The 20,213-nt window shown below is 45.5% G+C and overlaps 2 protein-coding genes across 3 annotated transcripts in view; one reads left to right on the top strand and one right to left on the bottom strand.

Annotated features, from left to right (window-relative positions):
- Positions 1 to 492: 492 nt before the first annotated feature.
- On the top strand, positions 493 to 4,145 carry drc9 (dynein regulatory complex subunit 9; the record flags this gene model as incomplete). The annotated part of the gene is made up of 9 exons (XM_080845419.1): positions 493 to 621; positions 776 to 978; positions 1,395 to 1,523; positions 1,693 to 1,774; positions 2,180 to 2,341; positions 3,108 to 3,182; positions 3,341 to 3,472; positions 3,704 to 3,805; positions 4,044 to 4,145. The coding sequence occupies 9 exons, from the start codon at positions 493 to 495 to the stop codon at positions 4,143 to 4,145; spliced, it is 1,116 nt and encodes a 371-aa protein (XP_080701545.1).
- Positions 4,146 to 4,691: 546 nt separating this feature from the next.
- The window catches only part of lrch3 (leucine-rich repeats and calponin homology (CH) domain containing 3), a 28,140-nt gene continuing 12,618 nt past the window's right edge, over positions 4,692 to 20,213 (bottom strand). Inside the window, exons 7-20 of one of the 2 annotated variants that reach the window (XM_080844894.1) lie at positions 20,188 to 20,213; positions 19,492 to 19,618; positions 18,985 to 19,127; positions 18,768 to 18,829; positions 18,437 to 18,485; positions 17,441 to 17,560; positions 16,684 to 16,731; positions 15,952 to 16,005; positions 13,647 to 13,680; positions 13,174 to 13,287; positions 11,586 to 11,686; positions 11,090 to 11,227; positions 10,493 to 10,570; positions 4,692 to 7,386 (exon numbers count right to left, since the gene is read on the bottom strand). The exon at positions 20,188 to 20,213 is cut by the window's right edge and continues 68 nt beyond it. In XM_080844894.1, coding sequence (XP_080701020.1) covers positions 7,228 to 7,386; positions 10,493 to 10,570; positions 11,090 to 11,227; positions 11,586 to 11,686; positions 13,174 to 13,287; positions 13,647 to 13,680; positions 15,952 to 16,005; positions 16,684 to 16,731; positions 17,441 to 17,560; positions 18,437 to 18,485; positions 18,768 to 18,829; positions 18,985 to 19,127; positions 19,492 to 19,618; positions 20,188 to 20,213 — 1,253 coding nt within the window. In that variant the 3' untranslated portion in view covers positions 4,692 to 7,227. The remainder of the gene's footprint in view (positions 7,387 to 10,492; positions 10,571 to 11,089; positions 11,228 to 11,585; positions 11,687 to 13,173; positions 13,288 to 13,646; positions 13,681 to 15,951; positions 16,006 to 16,683; positions 16,732 to 17,440; positions 17,561 to 18,436; positions 18,486 to 18,767; positions 18,830 to 18,984; positions 19,128 to 19,491; positions 19,619 to 20,187) is intronic. The other variant, XM_080844895.1, reaches the window with a different exon arrangement.

Below are 20,213 nucleotides of genomic sequence, written 5' to 3'. Positions count from 1 at the left end.
GGTGTTGATTGAAATGGTTTAACCGAACTCATTGGAAATGTGCTACCATAGTAACCGATGACAACTTAGCACCACTTCAGATGACAGGTGAGTCTTGAGGTTCCCCATAGTTATGCCAGCTAACTTCTCAAAAGTTGTTGTGCAATTATAATAAATTCGTCTAACATATTGTTTATCAGTAGCACTCATTATTTTCTGTCCGCAGAATATGAATTGCAAATGTACTTTTAAAACCAGTTTATTATTGTTAGCTCGCTAGGTAGCAAGCTACATTTTGATCTGCATTGTATTGCTTGTAAGTGACTAGGATTTCTAAATACAGTTGTATTTCTACAGTTGCTACAACTACTATTAATAATAACCTGAACAACAACACTTAATGATAATAATAATGTTATTATTGTGGTGACAATGGTTTCAACTACATCTAGGTAAGTTAAATCACTGACCGTGGTGCCACATGCAATTTATTATTTGCAGTGAAACAGCAGGATGTCGGTGCAAATTTCAGGGGCACAGCTGGTCAGAGTATGCACAGTACTCCACGACTGTGCAGACCAGCTTGCAGTTTTAGGAAACATCATTCCCGATACTTACAAGGACCGCCCAGAGGCTGACATGGTATATCAGTAACCCTACTTCTTCTCATTGTGCAATGACAAAGCCATTAGAGCCAATTCATTTACCTCAATAAACATATATTGTAACTTGGCTAGACTGAAGAATTTCAGTATACAACATCTGTCTTTCTCTTGTCCTTGTTCTGCTCTATTAGGTGGTGGGAGCGGACATTAGCGGGGTCATTTCACAACATAGAGAGGCAGAGCAGAGTTTGAAGATGGTTCGTCAAAATCAGGGTGAGGGTGGTACAGTAACAGAGGCTATGCAAGAGTTGCACAGATCACACAAAGAAATGGGCCGCACCATGGAAACAAGTCCACTATCACCCGACAACCTTGCAAAGGTCCAAAGGGACAGGTATGTTACACAATAAGAAATCAAGGTACAGGAATGGACCTAAAAGGGTAAAAATGCTTTGCCCCTCCAGTTGTATCCTATCAGGTTACGAGCACTGTAATATTATCATTGGTATATTTTTATACCTCCATGTCTGTACCTCTAAAATAACACTCTGCATCCCTAGTGACAAATGTACATTTGTCTTGGTACAAAAAAGTACTCATTGGAAAGGCTAGCCTTTTATGAGGAAAAAACGTGACCTTAAATTCAGAGACATATACATTATACATACACCCACATTTATTTGAAGAACTTACACTTACTTTGCATATTTTAACAAATAGAATTTTGGCATACTGTCTGATTTATGCATGTTGGTGATGGTGAGCTTGTCATGAGTGTAATCTCTTCCATCCACATCATGTGTCCCACAGGCAATTTCTGGCACAGGTGATCACAAACGTGTTGGCAGATCTGAAAGCGAAAAGCACATTTGAAAGCATGTTTTTGGCTGTGGAAGAAGAGAAAAAGAAAAAGGCTCATCTCCTTGATATCATCATAAGGTCAAAGGGAACATATCTGGGAATACCTCATCATCGCATAGACAAATGTTACGTAAATAGTCAACTTGACTGTGATAAATCATTTGCAAAAGAAAAAATACTAGTGTAGAAATGTCAGTTAGCCAAATTGTCATATTGGGTGCACAGTCACAGTATTAGTGCTTTGCAGAGAGGAGGAGGGTCGGCGACGGACCAAAGCCTTGCAGAGACAGCTACTGGACATCCGCAAGGAAAAAACTCTTGATTTAAAGGTAACCAATAACTGTCACAAGTTACGATAAATAGTTTATTGTTATAATAACCTTTATTGACTCATACTGTAAGGTGTGATAAGCCGTTAGAGTGGCTGAAAGTCTGTAAAAAGTTGTATTTGGATCTCACTAGAGTCATCGCCCACTTCCAGTTATACACAGGCAATTATACTGTGTTCCAGATAAACCCAAAGTTGAGATTTGTCCTACTAGTAAAAGTACAATGGAACACCACTCAAAGTCTGAGTTCCTTCTTGTAAACTTTGGGCAAATCCATCTACCCTGATTTTAAAGTCTGAACTTGGAAATTTCAAGTCTGAAAATATTCAACTTCCAAGGTGTCTGGAACACAGCATTAGTATAAGCCAATGCATCACCACTTACTCCTGTTGGTGCTTCCCACAGAAACGCGAGGAGATGACAGCCCATCTCAAGGACCAGCTGCAAGAGATGAAGGTCAAGACGAGTTTGGAGAGGAAATATGTAAAAAGCAGCACTGAGCTACTGGTCTATCAAGGACAGAAACTCAACACGCACAAGGAGAAGCAGTTGGAGGATGAAATAAAGGTGTGTCTGTATAACGGTAACCCGAAGTCCCACATCGTTCACAGCATTTTGACCCTTTGTCCCGCATCCCACATAATGAGATAATTTCCCAAATTTTTGTTGGTCATTGTGAATTAATAGTTAGAAATAAGAACAACCACTTTTGCCTGCTTGGAACGTGCTTTTGTAGTTGCAGCATACTAGTTTCTTCTTTATTTAATAGCACTATGTCAAGAACCGCAACCTGTCTCATACAAATGCAACACAGCCAAGCATTTGTAAAAGCCTGGCTTTTGTCCAGTGGCTGAGGAGAGAGTGATACCTACAGTGTTTGAACTAATCAATCTGATTAATCAAGATTGATCATGATATGTGGTCTTGTGATAAAAATGATACATGATATACCATTTCACTTTCTCGGTCACATTAGTGCAGCTAAATGTAATGCTTAAGCTATGTCAATTCTTAAGATTGACATAATTTCAATTTTTTTGTCAGCTTTACTTGAAATCACACAGAACTTGTTATCAATCCCAGAATCCCAATGAATTGAGGAATCATGATTTAATCTAATTGTGATTTAAGAATCGTGAATAAATCGTATTGTGAGATACCTAGTGATTCCCATCCCTTATGTCTATTGACTCTTGTAAATCATTTTGGGTGTATAAACATGGCCCAGGTGCGTCTTCCTGATCTCAGACCAAAATTCATGTATTGGTTTTTATACCAGGTACATGCGTTTGTTCACTGTATGTCAATACGGATCCTTTATTCCTTTGTGCAGCTCATACAGGACAAAATGGAGGTGGAAAGACGTGTTCACATGGAGATGGAGATCTTTCTTAAGGAAAACCAGTCTGTAAGTGCAAGGGCTACACAGCGCCCTTTAATGTTTGAGAAGTTTTTGGGACATAGTACTTCCTTTTCAGAGATGTTTGATATGGCTGTCACTAGATTTGAAAGAATATTTTGTGGGTTTTGGGTTCCCATTTGAGTGACACTCAGTGTGATTTCCAGACGCTAGCAGAAAAGTTAGAGTACTGGATGGAACGCTATGAGAAGGACATGGAAGACAAGCAGCAGGAACTCAACGCCCTGAAGAACGCCAAGGCCAGCAACCTTGTTCAGCTGCAGGATCTGGCGAAGAAGGTAAGTGTGGCTTACTTTCAGAACATGTAATAGGGGACAAGCAAGTTAAACTACCGGTATGTTTTGCTGATGTTCTGATTGGTTCACTAGTTTCTCCCCAACCCTGCTCATGTGTGAACATTTTATCCAACTAACCATACAAATTCAGAGTTTTGTCCTACAAGGTTTCCCATCAATTATATCTTGCATGGGCAACATATTCACCTTCATAACAATGGCTCTGTTCTTCAGTATCGGGAGAGTGAGCAGGTGGTCATGGAGAACAGGCTTGAGAAGGAGAACCTCCGCAAGATGCTGGAGAAAGAACAGATGGAACGTGATGCTTCAACCAAGGTAAACACACCGCCTCTCCAGCCTGAGTCTTCCCTTCAGGAGTCCACCGTAATATACCAAGCAAAATCAGAGTCTCTTCATGTCCAGACAAGCACCTTTCTGTTCAGTAAACTCTTCACCTATGCAGGTTATGAGTGATTGCTCTACCTTGACTGAGATGCTGATCAGAACCGTTACTTGTTTTACTAATGTGCTATTACCTAATGTTTCATTCACATCAGCATGTCTTTCCTTTCAGATCCAGTCATGGTGGCGAGGGACAATGGTGCGCAGAGGACTGGGTCAGTACAAGAAGGGAAAGAAGGGCAAAGAAGGCAAGAAGGGCAAAAAGAAGAAGTAGGACACACCCAGGAAAATCTGAGGATTTGGGGGGGATCTGAGGATTCTCCAACTGCCAATTATCAGATATTTTCTTTGGAAAATGAGGTCCTTTGTAAGTTTGTTATTTTATAAGGCAAGGTTGTACTTGTCAACAGGTCTTTAATGAACTGGCCGCATCCAAGATATCTTGACCAGAACCTACGCTAGCTGGATTCCTCCACTCTCTTTTCAGTCAACAAGCTAAATTACAGAAGTTTGATTAAATTATTCAACCCAGAAAAAATGCAACATTAAACTTGGTTCACCCCAAATTCCAACCGACAATGATGTTGCAACTACAATTACATTAACCTGTATCTCCAGGATTCTTCTCAAAAAGCAATGATGTTATGCATTAACCTGTATCCCCAGGATTCTTCTCAAAAAGCAATGAAACCTTAGATAAAACAAAAGGCACAAATGCACACAAAGCCGAAATGGAAAACTTTTATTAATGCTTAAAATAACATCAAATATCCATTCCAAAAAAAAAAAAAAAAATACTTTAATATTTTTTCCATTTACTTGGAATCCAATACAGTATATATTTTGTGGGACACTTGCTCAAAAAAAAAAAAAAGAGGTAAAAACTTAAAAAATAAAGGGCATGTCCAGGCTGTAGTAAAGCGAAGAAGGTCCTCTGGTGCACGTGGGAAGTGGAACATACTTGTAAACGTATGGAATGTATTCATGTACTGTACAGTGTCACGCAGGGGAGGGCCCTGCTCTGGGGTCACATGATTGCTGCTGGGGAACACCCGAGTCAAGATTTAAAATTAAAATAATAACAATTACACTAAAAAAATCTATACAAAAAAACCCCAACAATAATAATATAATAACTATAATTCGACTGCTTTTAACTTCCCTTTTCATAACTCATAGGTCTATAAAAAGCAAGTTAAAATAGAAAAATACTTTGACTGTATCCTTACTCTAATTTTTTCATTACTCAATCTTTTTTATTGTTTTCTAATTAAGTGGTGAATGTTTTACGCAGGGCCCTGTCTTATCAATCCTACTGCTGGGTTGAGTAGGAACCTATAAAAATACAAAATGGCCTTTTTAAAAACAAGCCCTCCGCTGACCCTGTATGCTCAGTGTATGCCCCACCCGCTGCCTGTGTGCGAAGAGTCTCCTCTTCCTCAACTGGCTGCCTTGTAGCTCTAAGTGTCCAAGTGTTCGATTGTATATGTAGTTGCGTGCACACCTGTGCTGTAGACTCAGCTGGCTTCAACATGACTGAGTGAATCCTGTGTACAGCATTAAAAATGTGCATAGGTGCATCCCTCTACACACATGACAAACTGCTCTAGGAAGGATACGCAGCCTGGTGATCACCAGGCTTAGAAAGGGCAAGCCATGCAGCGCTGACTACAGCAACACGAAAGACTGAAGACCAAGCCACGCACCTCGCTCGAGACACACAGTCCTGGTTCAGGAGGACTAAGAAAATATTTGTAACTACAGCAGTCACCAGTCATATTGCCTTAAATGTCAGTCAGGACCTTTTTTTCTGTTTTTTGTTGATGTTTATGTTTTAAATATGAAATCCCCAACCCTTCCCTCCACTGTGGCCTACTCATGCTTGGCTACATGTTACACACCAGAGAAATATTCTATTGAGGATTGCCTGTCAGTTAAATCCTCCACTGCTGCCTGTCCTTGACACACAACTTGCTTTTTACATTTCATTCAGTAACCTTTGGCCAGACATGTTTCTGCAATAGAGAACGCGAACCAGATAAAGTTAGACAAAAACCCGTCAAAGTTTTCAAATGTAGTGTCTGAATCTGTGGCTCTGTCTCATCAGATCCTTGACCGACAGGAGCTGAATCTGGACCTCAGAACCGGTGCCAGATTTGGGCCGGCCAGTCAAAGACTGAGCTGCTTTTTGGCCCACCCTGGCCGTCACTATAGGTTACAGGTTTTCAGAGGCTTCCCTCTCTGAATTTCACTTGTTAAATTATTCATCCCAAAGCACAGAGGCCGCTTTATCTACAGGGCACCAGTAACTGAGGTGGAAACTACCATTGGAACAAGTAGTCCAACCACATTTCACATTTTACCATCAGCTACTGGATTACCAGGAGTTTTGACTAGACTGAAAGGTTTTACTAATACTTTACAGTCCAGAACATCCAGCAGAATAGCTGATGCCATGCTGGCACATTACATTTGCATGCATGTACAGACACCAGCTTTGGCTGCAACATCTATGCAGCTGCAGCAAACCACTGCCACCTTGTGGCCCAACCTAAAATGTACAACTAATTTGGAGGGCTGTGTTCACACATAACAACGCTCTCTTATTGTTTATCAAGGAAGAAGTCAAGGTTTCCCAACAGCTAACTGCTAATTTATTAGCCAATGAGCTCTAGTGCCTACGGGGCAAGGGGGCTATCTATGGCCCTGCTCTCTAGTCACCTCTCAGGGTTACCATGGCTACCCCTCTGACAACCCTGTGTGATCAGGGATCTGACAAATAGTCCAAGTGTTAAACTAATGAAATAATAATAATAGTAATAATAATAATATTTCATATGGTCATAATAATAGAGTTATATTAATATGGTGCAAAATAAAACAACTCCACATTGGTAGAGACTAGAGGAACAAAAAAAGTGATTAAAAAAAAAACATATTTAAATCACCATTTCAGAAAAATAAACAAATCTCTTCCTGTGTGTGTTTGTAGTGTCCTGTTGGCCAGATAGAGACGGTGTGTCAGTCGTCCATCCTTGGAGTGGTAGTGCTGCTCCATTCCGACGTTCCGCTCCCCACTCTTCTCTCCCCACTGGAAGCCCCCCAGAAATGGGGGAACGTTTGTGGTGTGGTGTGATACTTGTTTGTATGTGTAAGCATGTGGTTGTGTGTTTATAAATGTATATTCATGAATGATGTTGGCTAGAGGGTGGAGGGATGACAGCTCACATGCCAAAGGAAAGTGTATCTGTGGTGTGAGTGTGTATGTGTGTGTGGTTTCTCGTTCGGGCCGTGTGTATCCGTGCACTGTCAGTCAGGCGGGGTCGTGGTCAGGTCGGGTTGGGTGTGGTGTGTGCCTACATGGCCAGGGTGGCAGTGGCAGGGGAAGCAGAGGGGGTGCTGGGGGTGGAGGCCGTGTGTTTTGGGGGGGCCAGGTCCAGCAGTGCGCGCACCGTTCCAGCCACCTGTGGAAGACCTCGCTCCTCCAGGATGTGGAGGGGGAGGCACAGCTGGGACTGACAGCACAAAACGAGACACACACACACACACACACATCCACAAAAACAAATACATGCACATACATACACATACAAACAAATACGTGCACACATGTAGCAATCCACACGTAAACAAACACACACAGATGGGTGACAAGGGACAAAAAAAGAACACAAAGGACAAAGGGGGAGGGGAGAGGAAAAAGGGAATGTCAATGGAGAAAAAAATCATAAAAACCACATCAACTCAAATCATGGAGCTAAAACCTCAACTCAAAGCAAACAAATGGAAAACATGTCAAACTCAAGACATAACTTAAGATGCAATGCAATAATGGAGAATAAACAGAAAGAAAGAATGAAAGAAAAACCAAAGCAATGACCTTGTGGAAAAAATCAAGCGAGAGAGGGGGAGGAGAGAAAGGATAAGCGAAGGAGGGAAAGAGAGAGGAGGAAAGAGCTGTGCAGGAGTGACGCACACTGAGATGGGATTGAGGGAACCAGAAGATCAAACACACACACACGACACAAAAGCGTGAGCGACGTCATAGGAAGCCATTCACCAGGGCTGAATGACAGAGGTGATTAGCCTGTGGGCTACACACAGCAGTGGCACAGGGATCCGATATCAAAGGCCCCGTTCTTGAAGGGCAGGGTGTGTACTGTGTGGTGTGGACTAGCTATGTGAGGCTGTGGGCACGTGTCTGTTCGATTGTAGCGGATAAAGAAAGGGAGAGAAAAGAGAGAAAAACGGCACAGCAAATCTTTCCGTTGAGTTTATTAGTGAAAGCGCTCAAGGAGGAATCATCAGGTAAACAGAAGGAGAAACAGGCACATGGCACTCACACAACACAAACACACACACACACACACTTGCTAAGAACACATCTACTACACTTCCATATCAGCCTCGGAAGACCGAAGCAGACACTCACTCTTCCACTTTTTCCCCCTAACCACATTACTAACCCAGGGATTTGTAATAGCTTGTAATGCTATACCTGATGAGACAGCATGGCTATGGGTGTGCATTACCACCATACCTGACCAACCATTTCACCAATGGCTCCTTGCCTAGTATCGGGTGTCCATTTCTAGGCCTAACAGGTTGACAGGAAACCCTAGGAAAACAACCCCCTTTCTCTAACCTACTATCCCTTTTGGAAACAAGGATTTGTTTTGAACGCTCTTCACCCCAATTTTCTTTTCTTTTTTCCTAGAAAACACTTTGTAAAAAAAACCTAGCAGTCACTGCACAGCTCTTTGCCTCTGAGCCACCATGGGGGGAGAGAGAGAAAGTCCTGCCTGCCCCTCCACACACAGGAGACCATTCACAAACGGGAAGGAGACGAGGGCCCTCTAGGCACAGGTGATTGATTGTGCATCAGAAATACTTTCAAAGGCTCAGAGACAGGAGCGGTGGGGCGGAGGTGTAAGCAAGCCTTGATTTATAATAATTATAATTAAAAAAAACTCATCAGTTCATGTTTCACACTCTCGTCACAGGATTGGTCTAAAAAACGAGTCCATCAGAGAGCTGCGGCAGGTAATACGGATTCAGGGGCTCTCAGGTAGAGGAGCAGCAAAGTCGGGTGCTTCCAGAAAGCAGCAGCTGGTGTGCTTACGCAAAACCTGTACTTTGGTATTGCAGGACATAACTTGTCACTCAGCTAATGCGACACACTTCAATCAGCAGAGCCCATGCGGAGAAACACACATGAAGGCGGTAGAGAGGGTTGCCTTGACTAATCCGCTACGTGCAGAGAGAGCTGAATGGTTCAGTTCTAGCGGAGCAGAAGCACACCTGATACAAGCCACCATGTGATGGGTCACTGAGTGGGTACACAGTTGCTTCTGCTAAATTGTGAGTTAAGCCAGTGGCCACCCTTGCATCCAACACACGTACTGGATGATGTGCTTTGCTGGAAAGCTGGAGCAATGTAGCTTTTCCTTCTCTTAAATTACATGTGATGGAAGTACCTTCCAGTTAGGTTGGAGAACAGACAAACATACACAAACACACACAGCAGACACACACGATAAGGCACAACAAGGAGAGTTTGGGGGGATCATTACAGCAAAGTATTTGACAAAAAAAAAAAATTGGTCTTGTCCAACGGCAATTAGTACGCCACCTTAGTTTACTTTCAAACCATCCCGCTGGGTAAAAATTAAGACGAGTAGCAACAAGACCACAAGGACACAAGGCAGGCCAAACATGGCGCATAGCAGACTGGGTCTGAGACAGGAAGCATCCACAGGCAGACCTGCTCCTCATTCTTAAGGCTGTGAGAGTCCTGCCCATTCTTGTGCTTTTCCCCCTTTTTTACGGGTTCAGCTTGTCTGTCAATCAGAGTGCTGCCATAGGAAAAGGTTGCTAAAGGGGGACAGGGGTAGCGAGCATGGCATTCTTCTTTTAAACGCAATGGAGTAATATAAAGAAGCGCTATTACTGGAGGGAAGGGGCATATTTTTGTTAGTGTATGAGCTTATTAATGGTGTTCAGTGTGACGGTACACAGCTGGGGACTGATTTTAAGGACTGTTGAGAGTCCTGCTCAGAGCTTTTGGGATGGGGGATGGGGGTGTTTCAGTTCATAAGCGGGGCAGCAGGTGGCAGTAGAGGACGCAGAGCAGGGACATGATGGAGAGATAGAAGAGTGCAAACCCGGCCAGTTGCGCCGGGGGGGAGGCCAAGCGGGGGGGCGCCAGCGAGAGGAGCGCCACCGCCGTCCTAAGTGCGCCCCGGGCCTCCCCCTGCAACACCTCCCCCACTGAGCACAGACTCTCCTGAGCGCACCGGACCAGACGCCCGCCAGACGACACACACGGAGGAACGGAGAGAGAAGAGGGGTCAGAGGGAATGTGGGGAGATAGTCACAGGGTAGAAGTTAGGGGGGTAAGAGGTTACGTAGTCAGAGAAAAGAGAAGGGAGGGAAGAGATCAAAGGGAATGTGTCATGGTTGAGAGAGAGAGAGAGAGAGCAAAGGGGAAGTGTTAGTGGCAGACATGTTCAGTATAATAAAAGCCCTAAGAGCACGCACACACATACGTCATTAGCCGAGTTAGCCAGCAGTTAAACAAATGCCAGACGGGGCAGGAGAGATCACTCCCCCTCGCCTTACCTGAGGGACACCGATTCTGCGACACGCCTCCAGGAAGTTCTCCACATTCCGTCGACATTTGGCCATTGTCAGTTTGGGCTGCAGGGGGAAGCGAAGTGCGGCAATGAGTGACTAGCGAGCACCAGAGACCACAAGGCAAACCCACCGCTGTTGAGTGTTATGTGAAGCTACACCTTAAATCAATGTCAGGCTCACCAAACACCAGTACCACACAAACATGTACACCAGGGTTATTTACTGGAACACACACTCTCTATGTAAACAGAGTAGTTCTCCCTGCGTCTCTAAAGCACTAACTCTTAAGCAGTTTGATACCTCATCAGTGCGTGAGTATGGCTAACTCTTAAGCAGTTTGATACCTCATCAGTGCGTGAGTATGTCTAACTCTAAAGCAGTTTGATACCTCATCAGTGCGTGAGTATGGCTAACTCTAAAGCAGTTTGATACCTCATCAGTGCGTGAGTATGGCTCACTCTTAAAGCTGTTTGATGCATCATCAGTGCGTGAGTATGGCTAACTCTAAAGCTATCCAAGTGGTCAGTTATAGAAAAAAAGCTACACGCAATCCATTTTCAAAACCCATTTCCCATGACTCACCACAGCAGGTGAGGGCACGTGGATGCTGGGCACAGATCTGGGACGCACGTGGTTGGCAAGGTGGCAGAGCACCACCCCGTCCGTCAGCGCTGCGCCCAGGTCACAGGGCAAGGACACTTTCAGCCGGCACTCAATGTTCTGCAGAGAGACCACACCACACCACACACGGTCAGCAGGATGTTCACTTGTCAGTGTCAAGACAATGCAGTGTCACAAACACAAGCATGCACTGGTTTACGAAGTGTGGACAAACTCTTTGCTTTACTGCTTTATCTGTAATTAAGTGAACTGAATGGAACTCTTTTAAGAAAGTGTAGTATTTATTAGGTGTAAGGTGTATTAAATGGAATCAGTTTTGCTGGGAAATCATATTGTGTCATGGTCTGTTTCATGAAAGCTGATCTATGTTATGCGGCATACTGAGAGGAAAGACCACAGGAAGTTCTTTCTCTCACTCTCTTAATAGTGTCACACACACACACACAGGCACACACACCTTTCGCAGCTGGTCCACAAGCTCTGCCTCCTCTCCCACAAGCACGTGGGTCGCTGTGGGTGTGGCTTCCTCAGGCTCTATCCGAGGAGTTGTAGAGTCACCTGAGAGAGAAAGAAAGCAGGAGTGAGAGAGAGATGACATTTCTTATAACAGATGTAAGTATATTAATGGATTTCATATTCATGTAGACAGACAGACCGACAGACAGACAGACAGACAGACAGACTGACACAGACAGGACAAACACACACCCACACACACACACCCGCTCCACATCACCCGCAGGGTTTTGACTTATATGTTGGCAGGGAAATACACAGGTGCAAAATTGAGAACATAAAAAAACTTTATCAGGCAGCAGGTCTACTCATCAGACTACATGTTGTACTGTCTATTATTTGCCTGTCTATCAATTTCAAAAAACCTCATCTTGAAGAGACTGAAAGAGACAATGGCTTAAAGGGATTTGGGAAAACTAGTTGGATGTCTCTGGTGCGAAGCATTTAGCTTTTTCCTCATGTTTTATTGCAGTTGATTGTGTGCGTACAGATAGCAGCAGCTTCCCTTCTAGCACCTTTTTTGGTTGCCTCTCTCTCTCTCTCTCTTTAATCTTTGCAACGTGCACTCACTTATCTGGTACAGATGAGTTATGATGCACCATTCAAAAGGCCCCCTCTTCTTCAGATACATGGACGCTCATAAATGTGCTTAAGCACTGCAGCTTGCCAATGTGTTGACAAGAGTGTGGCCTTGAACTGGGCTCAGACCTCCACAGATTGCTGCGTGAATGGAGATGTCGCTAACATTGTAATGCGCTTTTAGCGACAGGCCCATCTAATTGCAACAAAAATGCAGGATGAGGACATCTAATTAAATAACACCAAGACCGACAACACCTTTTTTCTGCTTGGGCAGGCCAAACATTTATTTTCCTTTTCTAAAATTCCTTAAGCAAGAAAAACCCTGCAAACAAATAAACACACACGGACACACAAACACACACACACACACACACACACACACACACACACACACACAAAACAGAAAACACCCTTACACACACACAGACACACACACACACAAACAATTTAAAAAGGAATTATCTACTTTCCTCATATGCATCCACACTTTCACACTCATTCATATGCACACAAACACAACGGGTTAAGACAGTAATCTCCTGTGACAGCTGGAAGTCTATTGGTGTTAATTAACAGCCCTGCTGATTAATCCTGGTGAATGGAAAAGGGTCAACACACACACACACACACATACATACACTCAGTTCGTCAAACACACACACATACACAGACACACACACACACACACACACACACACACACACACACACACACACACACACACACACACACACACCCACACCCACACACAAATCAGTAGGGCCACATACTGGTCCCACCAATGCCAAGCGAAGCAGAATGCAGTCAGTGAAGTGAGTGCGATAGAAGCTTCCTAGGCCTTGCAGAAAGCAGCACCCTGCTACAAGGTGAATACAACAAGCAGCTGCCGACAGAGTTAACATGCTCAAGAGGTCCCCAAGAGTCCTGACCCGCTCCGCATCACCCACCTCTCTTCTTGTCCTCTCTCTGGCTGAGGCGATACAGGAAGCTGTCGGGCCTCGTGGCGGGGCCACGGCAGGAGGGCAGAGCAGCGGGGCCAGGGTAAGAGGGTGACTGGAGGGCTGCAGGCGAGAGATTGGGTGTGGGCCAATCAGAGAAGGGAAAGGGGTAGGTGGCGACTTTGGTGAGTGGTGGAGAGTGAGTGGAAAAAGCACTGGCAGGTGAATGGATGGATTGGCTAGCGCTGTGTGCGGTGGTGCGTGTGAAAGTGTCAGTGGGTGTATAGGGGTGGGGTGGGGAAGGGCTTAGCACTCAGAAACCTCAGGGACAGGCTTATGGTGCAAGACTGTTTTATACATGTTCAGAGAGCTAACACAACTCCAAATTCCATCAGTGGGAACAACTGCAAACATAACTGCAAAAGGTGATTGTAGCAGATGCTGTGCTGTGCTTTGCAAAAGCCAATAGTTCAGATATTTACCTGTGGGTGACAAAGTTGAGCGGTCTTCCCCTTGCTGAACAGAGAAGAACATCCCAACAGAAGAAAGGGGCAGGGAAGGGAGGGGGGCACAGAAAGACAGATAGTTTAGATTATAAGGTGAGATAAAGACATAACCCAATCTGCTATATCAAACTTTTAGCATTTTAACAGCTGTGTATCCTAGACCTTCCCAAATGCAACATCACTTCTGAATCTGAAATCAGACCAAGTCCCTATGCAGCCTTTATATAGGCACCCGGCAGAGAGAGATCTTGAGCTTCCCTGCTCAGCAGCAGTACCTGCAGTGGACAGGAGGGGGCGGTGTCTGAGCCATGAGAGACACACCCATCCACGGACATCCCAGACAGAGACTACAAGCCCCGCAGAGGGACAAAAAGAAGGGGAGGAAAAGAGCAGGACAAAACACAAAAGAAAAGAAATAAGCGTTTAAAGGAAGGGGAATATACAAAAAGGGATGAAAATGAAAAGATGGAGAACAAAGGACAAAATTATTTAACACATGGAATTTGCAGGGATTAAAACCAAGGAGAAAGATATGGGGAAAATTGAAAGAAAGAAGATTTGATGATAAACAGAAGATATAAAAGAGGGAATGGAAAAACGAAGAAAGGGATAAAGAGAGGAAGGAGGAGAAAGATATTATTATTGCACAGTGCAAGTACTTGTGTTGAAAATGTAAAGAAGTAAACACTCAGCATGCAGCACAGATACAGGCCACAAGACAGTGTGTGTGTGTGTGTGTGTGTGTGTGTGTGTGTGTGTGTGTGTGTGTGTGTGTGTGTGTCTGTGTTTGTCTTTGTGTCTGTGTGTGTGTCTGTGTCTGTGTCTGTGTGTGTGTGTGTCTGTGTGTGTGTCTGTGTGCGTGTGTGCCTGTGTGCCTGTGTGCGTGTGTGCCTGTGTGCGTGTGTGTCTGTGTGCGTGTGTGTCTGTGTGCGTGTGTGTCTGTGTGCGTGTGTGTCTGTGTGTGTCTGTGTGCGTCTGTGTGCGTGTTAGTGTGTGTGTGCGTGTTAGTGTGTGTGTGTGTGTTAGTGTGTGTGTGTGTCTGTGTGTGTGTGTGAATTGACTGGTTTTGAGCCAAAAAACATTACAATTGGCAACCATTATTTCAGTGTATGTTGACACTGTGGGTATGCATCAGTTTGTGTGTGTGTAAACGTTTTAAGTATGTGTGATTCTTTCACCTGCTTGTGATTGCCTGGCCTCCTCTTTATAGTGTTGGTGTCAGTGTCTATCTCAAACACCCTGAGAGGCTGGTACTCGCTCTGGCAAAGACAGCCAGGCCGAGAGAGAGAGACAGAGCGAAGGAGAGACAGGGAAAGAAAGAGAGAGAGGTAGAGAGGGAAAGAGATAAAAAGAGAGGCAGAGGGGGAAGGAGAAAAGAGACAGAGAGAGAAAGAGGGACAGAAAGACAGGGAAAGAGAAAGAGAGACAAAGGGAGAAAGGGGGACAGAGAGAAAAAGAAGAAGAGGGGGAGGAACCGAGAGACAGGGAAAGAGACAGGGAGAGAAAGAGAGATGGGGGCAGAGGAAGAGAGAGACAGAGGGAAAGAGAGAAAGATACAAAGAGAAAGAGAGAGACAGGCAGATAGGGATGGTGGGACATATATTTATAGAGAGAGAGGTGTCAGACAGAAGAGAGAGCGAGAGAGAGAGCGAGAGAGAGGGAGTGAGAGAGAGAGAGAGAGAGAGAGGGAGAGAGCGGGAGAGAGTGATAGTGAGAGTGAGAGTGAGAGAGAGAGAGAGAGAGGAGACAGCAGAAGAGAGCAGAAGCTTTGAGCCGGGGTAAGCAGGTTACTGTGCAGCAGGGAGAGGGAGCTCATGTTAGTCCAGAAACCGCAGAGGGGAGCAGGGACACACAGGGGGGACACACTCCAGGAGCCTCACAGGCATAACACCTGCCTTACAAACACTCTCATTACGCTCCTACTCAGCGTTTAGCAGCTATTACTCTTTACATCAGCATTGATAATAGAAAGATGGATAATAGAGTGGCAATATTCCTGAAGTGAAGGAAACATTCAAACTTTCAAAAGAAGCAGACAAGGTCCAGACGGAACAGATCAAGGTCAACTTAGTATGACTGGGGTGTCACTATAATTGGTTATGGAATCCTGTGTTGTAGTTACAACAGCCACCAATCATAGCAGGGGATTACAGGGAGGAAGTGTGAGGGAAGTCTGCAGGAGATGGCGTGATTGGGTGTGAAGGGGGAAGGGGGTCGGGTAGGCTGGGAGAGGGGGACGGGGATAGAGGGGAGGGGCCACACTGTGCAGTCAGACTCTTACCATAAAGAGGGCGGAGTCATCCGTGTGGGTGGAGCGTCTGGAGGGGTACACAGTCTGGGTGGGATGGGGAGAGAGGGAGTGAGGACGGACGCACACACACACACACACACGCACACAGACAGACAGACAATCACACAGACAGACAGACACACACACACACACACACACACAAACGGATATGCATGGATACAAACATGGACTCAGACCCTCACAATGCAGACACACACACACACAGACACACAAACCTGTCTCTCTGGTATAGACAGACATGCACAAGGGGATGTACGCAGACACATTTACACACACACACACACACACACACACACACACACACACGCACACACATATGCCAGGGGTACAGAGAGGCAGCTACAACATATGGTCCAGCTTAAAGCATGATGGTAAAGGATGGACAGAATGAAGGCAGAGAACAAAGGAGGGAGGGGAGAACACTCAAGTAAAGAAGAAAAACAGTAAAAAGCAGAGTATCAATGGGACGAGGAGAGCCAAGAACAGGCACAAGAATACTAGCCTACTGTCAAGAACAAGACGAATGCAACAGAAGAAGAAAACAGCCCAGGATATACTGCGGTAGTGATTCCACACACTGTGTCCTGTGACCAGGCCTATTGTGGGCAATAATGACTACAGGCCTGGTCCTACTGGTCCCTATAGATGCAGCGTGAGCTGTCTGGTGCACAGACTTGAGGAGGAGGAAGGAGCTGAACTCACCTCGCCGTCCGTTGGGCTCAGCTTAGTAGGGCTCTGGGTGGCTTTGTGCTGTACACACACACACACACACACACACACATACATACATACACACGGACATAAACATACACACACACACACACACACACATATATATATATATATATCCATGCATGCAAGCAAACACACACACACATATACACACACACACACACACACACACAAATACAGAGTAGAGACAGAGAGAGACAGAGAGAGAGAGAGTGTGAGCAATCACAGGCCAAAGTCATGATTATCTATCATTGACCTGCGCCTCACCTGTGTGTGTATTTATGTCTGTGTACGTTCTCCATATAACCTTACAGTTAAGCAAGTCCGAACATGAGAGCGTGTGTGTGACTGGAAGGAAATTGTGGTTTCTATATGTAGGGGCCCATGGGTGTGAGTGTGTGCATAAGTTATAAAAATGGAACTTATCGCCGTCTTGCCAAAGGTCATGATCAAGTCCCTCTGTACAGAGAGGTTCTTCTGAGTGGTCTGCGTAATGTGTCAAAGGTAGTGTGAGGTGGGGTGAGAGATTGTAAGACTGTGTGAGTGTCAGTGCGTGTGTGTGCGTGTGTGCGTGTGCGTGTGCGTGTGCGTGTGCGTGTGCGTGTGCGTGTGCGTGTGCGTGTGCGTGTGCGTGTGCGTGTGTGTTGACCTGGCTCTGGAATGAGGAGCATCTTTATTTCTTATGTGACTATGACATGTGTGTGTGTGTATGTGTGTGTGTATGTACCTTGACGTAGGTCATGACTGCCTCTCTTTGGACAGAGCGCGTTCTCTGCCGCTCCTCCTCGTACCGCAGCGCCGCCAGCTGGGCCTCCCGCCGCACGCGCTCCACTCCGACCCCGGGCCTCTGAAAGCAGGAGGGGGAGAGAGGAAGCGGTAAGGAGCAGCACCACAGAGAGGAGGAGGAGAAGAGCAGCACTAGAGACAGGAAGAGGTGAGGAGAAGCTCCACCGAGAGGAAGAGGAGAGGAGGAGGAGAGGAGAAACACCACAGAGAGGAAGGTGTGAGGAAAAGCTCCACTGAGAGGAAGAGGAGAGGAGAAGCACTATAGATAGTCTGTAGAGGAGCAGACCCTGAAGCACTCAAAGATGGGAAAAGATTTATCAACAGATTCCACACATAAAGACCACACACAGAGACAGATCAACAGATAAACATATGTACACACCCATAAACACACAGACATTTAACCACACTCACACACACACACACACACACACACATACATACAAGCATACACACAAACATTCAAGAATACACAGGGACGTGCACAGGAGTGTGCTAAGGTTGCTTGGGCAACTGCCCGTTTGCCCTCTTCGACTGAAGTTGCCCCTCCGAAGGAAATAAGTTGCCCCTCCTAAGGAAATATTTTATAATAAAAATATTTGCGATTACATGGCGGAGGTGTGGCAGTCGCGGTAAGTGACAGTTCAAAATGACATTTTGAAAATGTGCGATTACATGGAGGGGGCGTGGCATTCGCGTAAGTGACAGTTTAAAATTATATTTTGAAAATTTGCGATTACATGGAGGGGGCGCGGCAGCGGCGGTGAAAACAAAATTGTGTTGCCCCTTTTGTCCAGGGCAGAGGAACTGCCCTTCAAAAGTCCTGTGCACGTCCCTGAGCATACACACATTCAAGCATACAGGCACACACACACACACACACACACACACACACACACACACACACACACACAGAAGAGATGCAGAGGCTCTTTACCTGGCTCTGTGCTGTGGAGGATGTGGGACTGGCTCCGTCTGGAGCATGTCTTCAGAGAGGGGAACAGAAAAGTGACCACACATGATGAGAACGTGTCCATCTACTCCCTTTATTACTCATCAGCTCACTACAGATGACATGGGCCAGCGCTTCATTTCCCTACTTCACTTCCTACCTCTAGTGGAAATAGCAGTACCAGGTGAAAGTAAACTCAACTTGGAGCTGGTGTTCTTGGTCATAATAATAGGAACATGTGTGTGTGTCTGAGTGAGGATGTGTTTCTTCTGAGGGCAAATTGAGGTGGTGTGTGTGTGGGTAGTTGTGTCTGCACCTGTGTCGCCTCGGGTCGTCTGTCCTTGAGTCTCTTGAGGAACCGGACTTCACAGGAGAACCCTGCAGTATGTGTGAAAGCATAGGTTTAGTTTCATGCACACAAACACACGTACACACACGTACAAGCAACCACCAACCCACATGTACACACACTCACACTCAGACACAAGCACAGTGGTGCACACACACACACACACACACACACACACACATACCTCTCTGGTGATCCGCCGCTCTATGTAGGCCATAAACTGGGAGCTGAGGCTGATGGCATCTGACGTCCGTTTCCGCCCCTCCTGCTCCTCCTCCTCACCTGTACAGCTATCGATGAAGTCTATTTGCTCGATCTCGGACTCCACTGTGAAAGACACACACACACACTCACGGTTCAGCTTAGACATAAAAACAGACACCACACACTATGGAATAAGAAACAGTGTAATTTGAATGTTCAAATGTTGTCTGTGTTGAAATCGCAGCTATTGTATAAAAATTTCGGAGGCAATAGATGATCTCGGTCTCTGTCTGGCTCTCCGTCTCACACACACACACACACACACACACACACACACACACACACACACACACACACACACACACACACACACACACACACACACACACACACACACACACACACACACACACACACACACACACACACACACACACACACACACACACACACACACACACACACACAGGAAGGAAGGGTCTCTCACATGTGCCATTGGCCACGACTGTGCTGTGCTTGCTCTCCTCACGCTCCCTCTCTCTCTCCCTCCGTTGTCTCTGCTCTTTGGTGATCTCTGCCACTCTCAGAGGCAGGTCCGACAGCTCATCCGTGGGCTGCAGGGATAGAGGGATGGGGAGATGAATGCAGACAGGAAAAACCAGGGGAGGAGAGGGGACACAGGGGAGGAAACATTTAAGGGGGAGCGAGGGATGAGAAGACAAAAGAAGAGCAGAAAGACAGGAAGGGCGATTAGCTCGCAGAATTCAACATGTGTGAAATACGTCACATAGGCTCTGGGGTCACACGTGCCTGTCTGCCCCCTGGGAACAGCAGTGATACTGTGTGTGTGTGTGTGTGTATTTGAGGAGTCAACCTCACACACACATACATATATATTATCCAGTTCAGGAAGAGGCACAAAAGGCACAATTTGTATCCATATCAAATTTTGTTTAAACAAGATTGGATTAGACTTTATTAGATCACGGTTTGACTCTGAAAGCTTAAAATCCTTTTCTCCTTTTATGAGTAGTCTCAGCCTGTCAAATGGCATGAACAAAAGTCCTCTGCTAGATAGCAGTGAATATGCAACAGGACTTGTGATTGACAGATATGTGGAATAGAGCACGACTGCTGGTTTTGTGTGTGTTTGTGTGAGTGTGTGTGTGTGTGTGTGTCTTACCTCGTTGCCTGACCATCTTTTGTCTC

This window comes from Sprattus sprattus, assembly GCF_963457725.1.
Source record: "Sprattus sprattus genome assembly, chromosome: 9".
NCBI classification, from domain to species: domain Eukaryota; kingdom Metazoa; phylum Chordata; class Actinopteri; order Clupeiformes; family Clupeidae; genus Sprattus; species Sprattus sprattus.
This window is presented reverse-complemented; position numbering and strand designations above follow the sequence as displayed.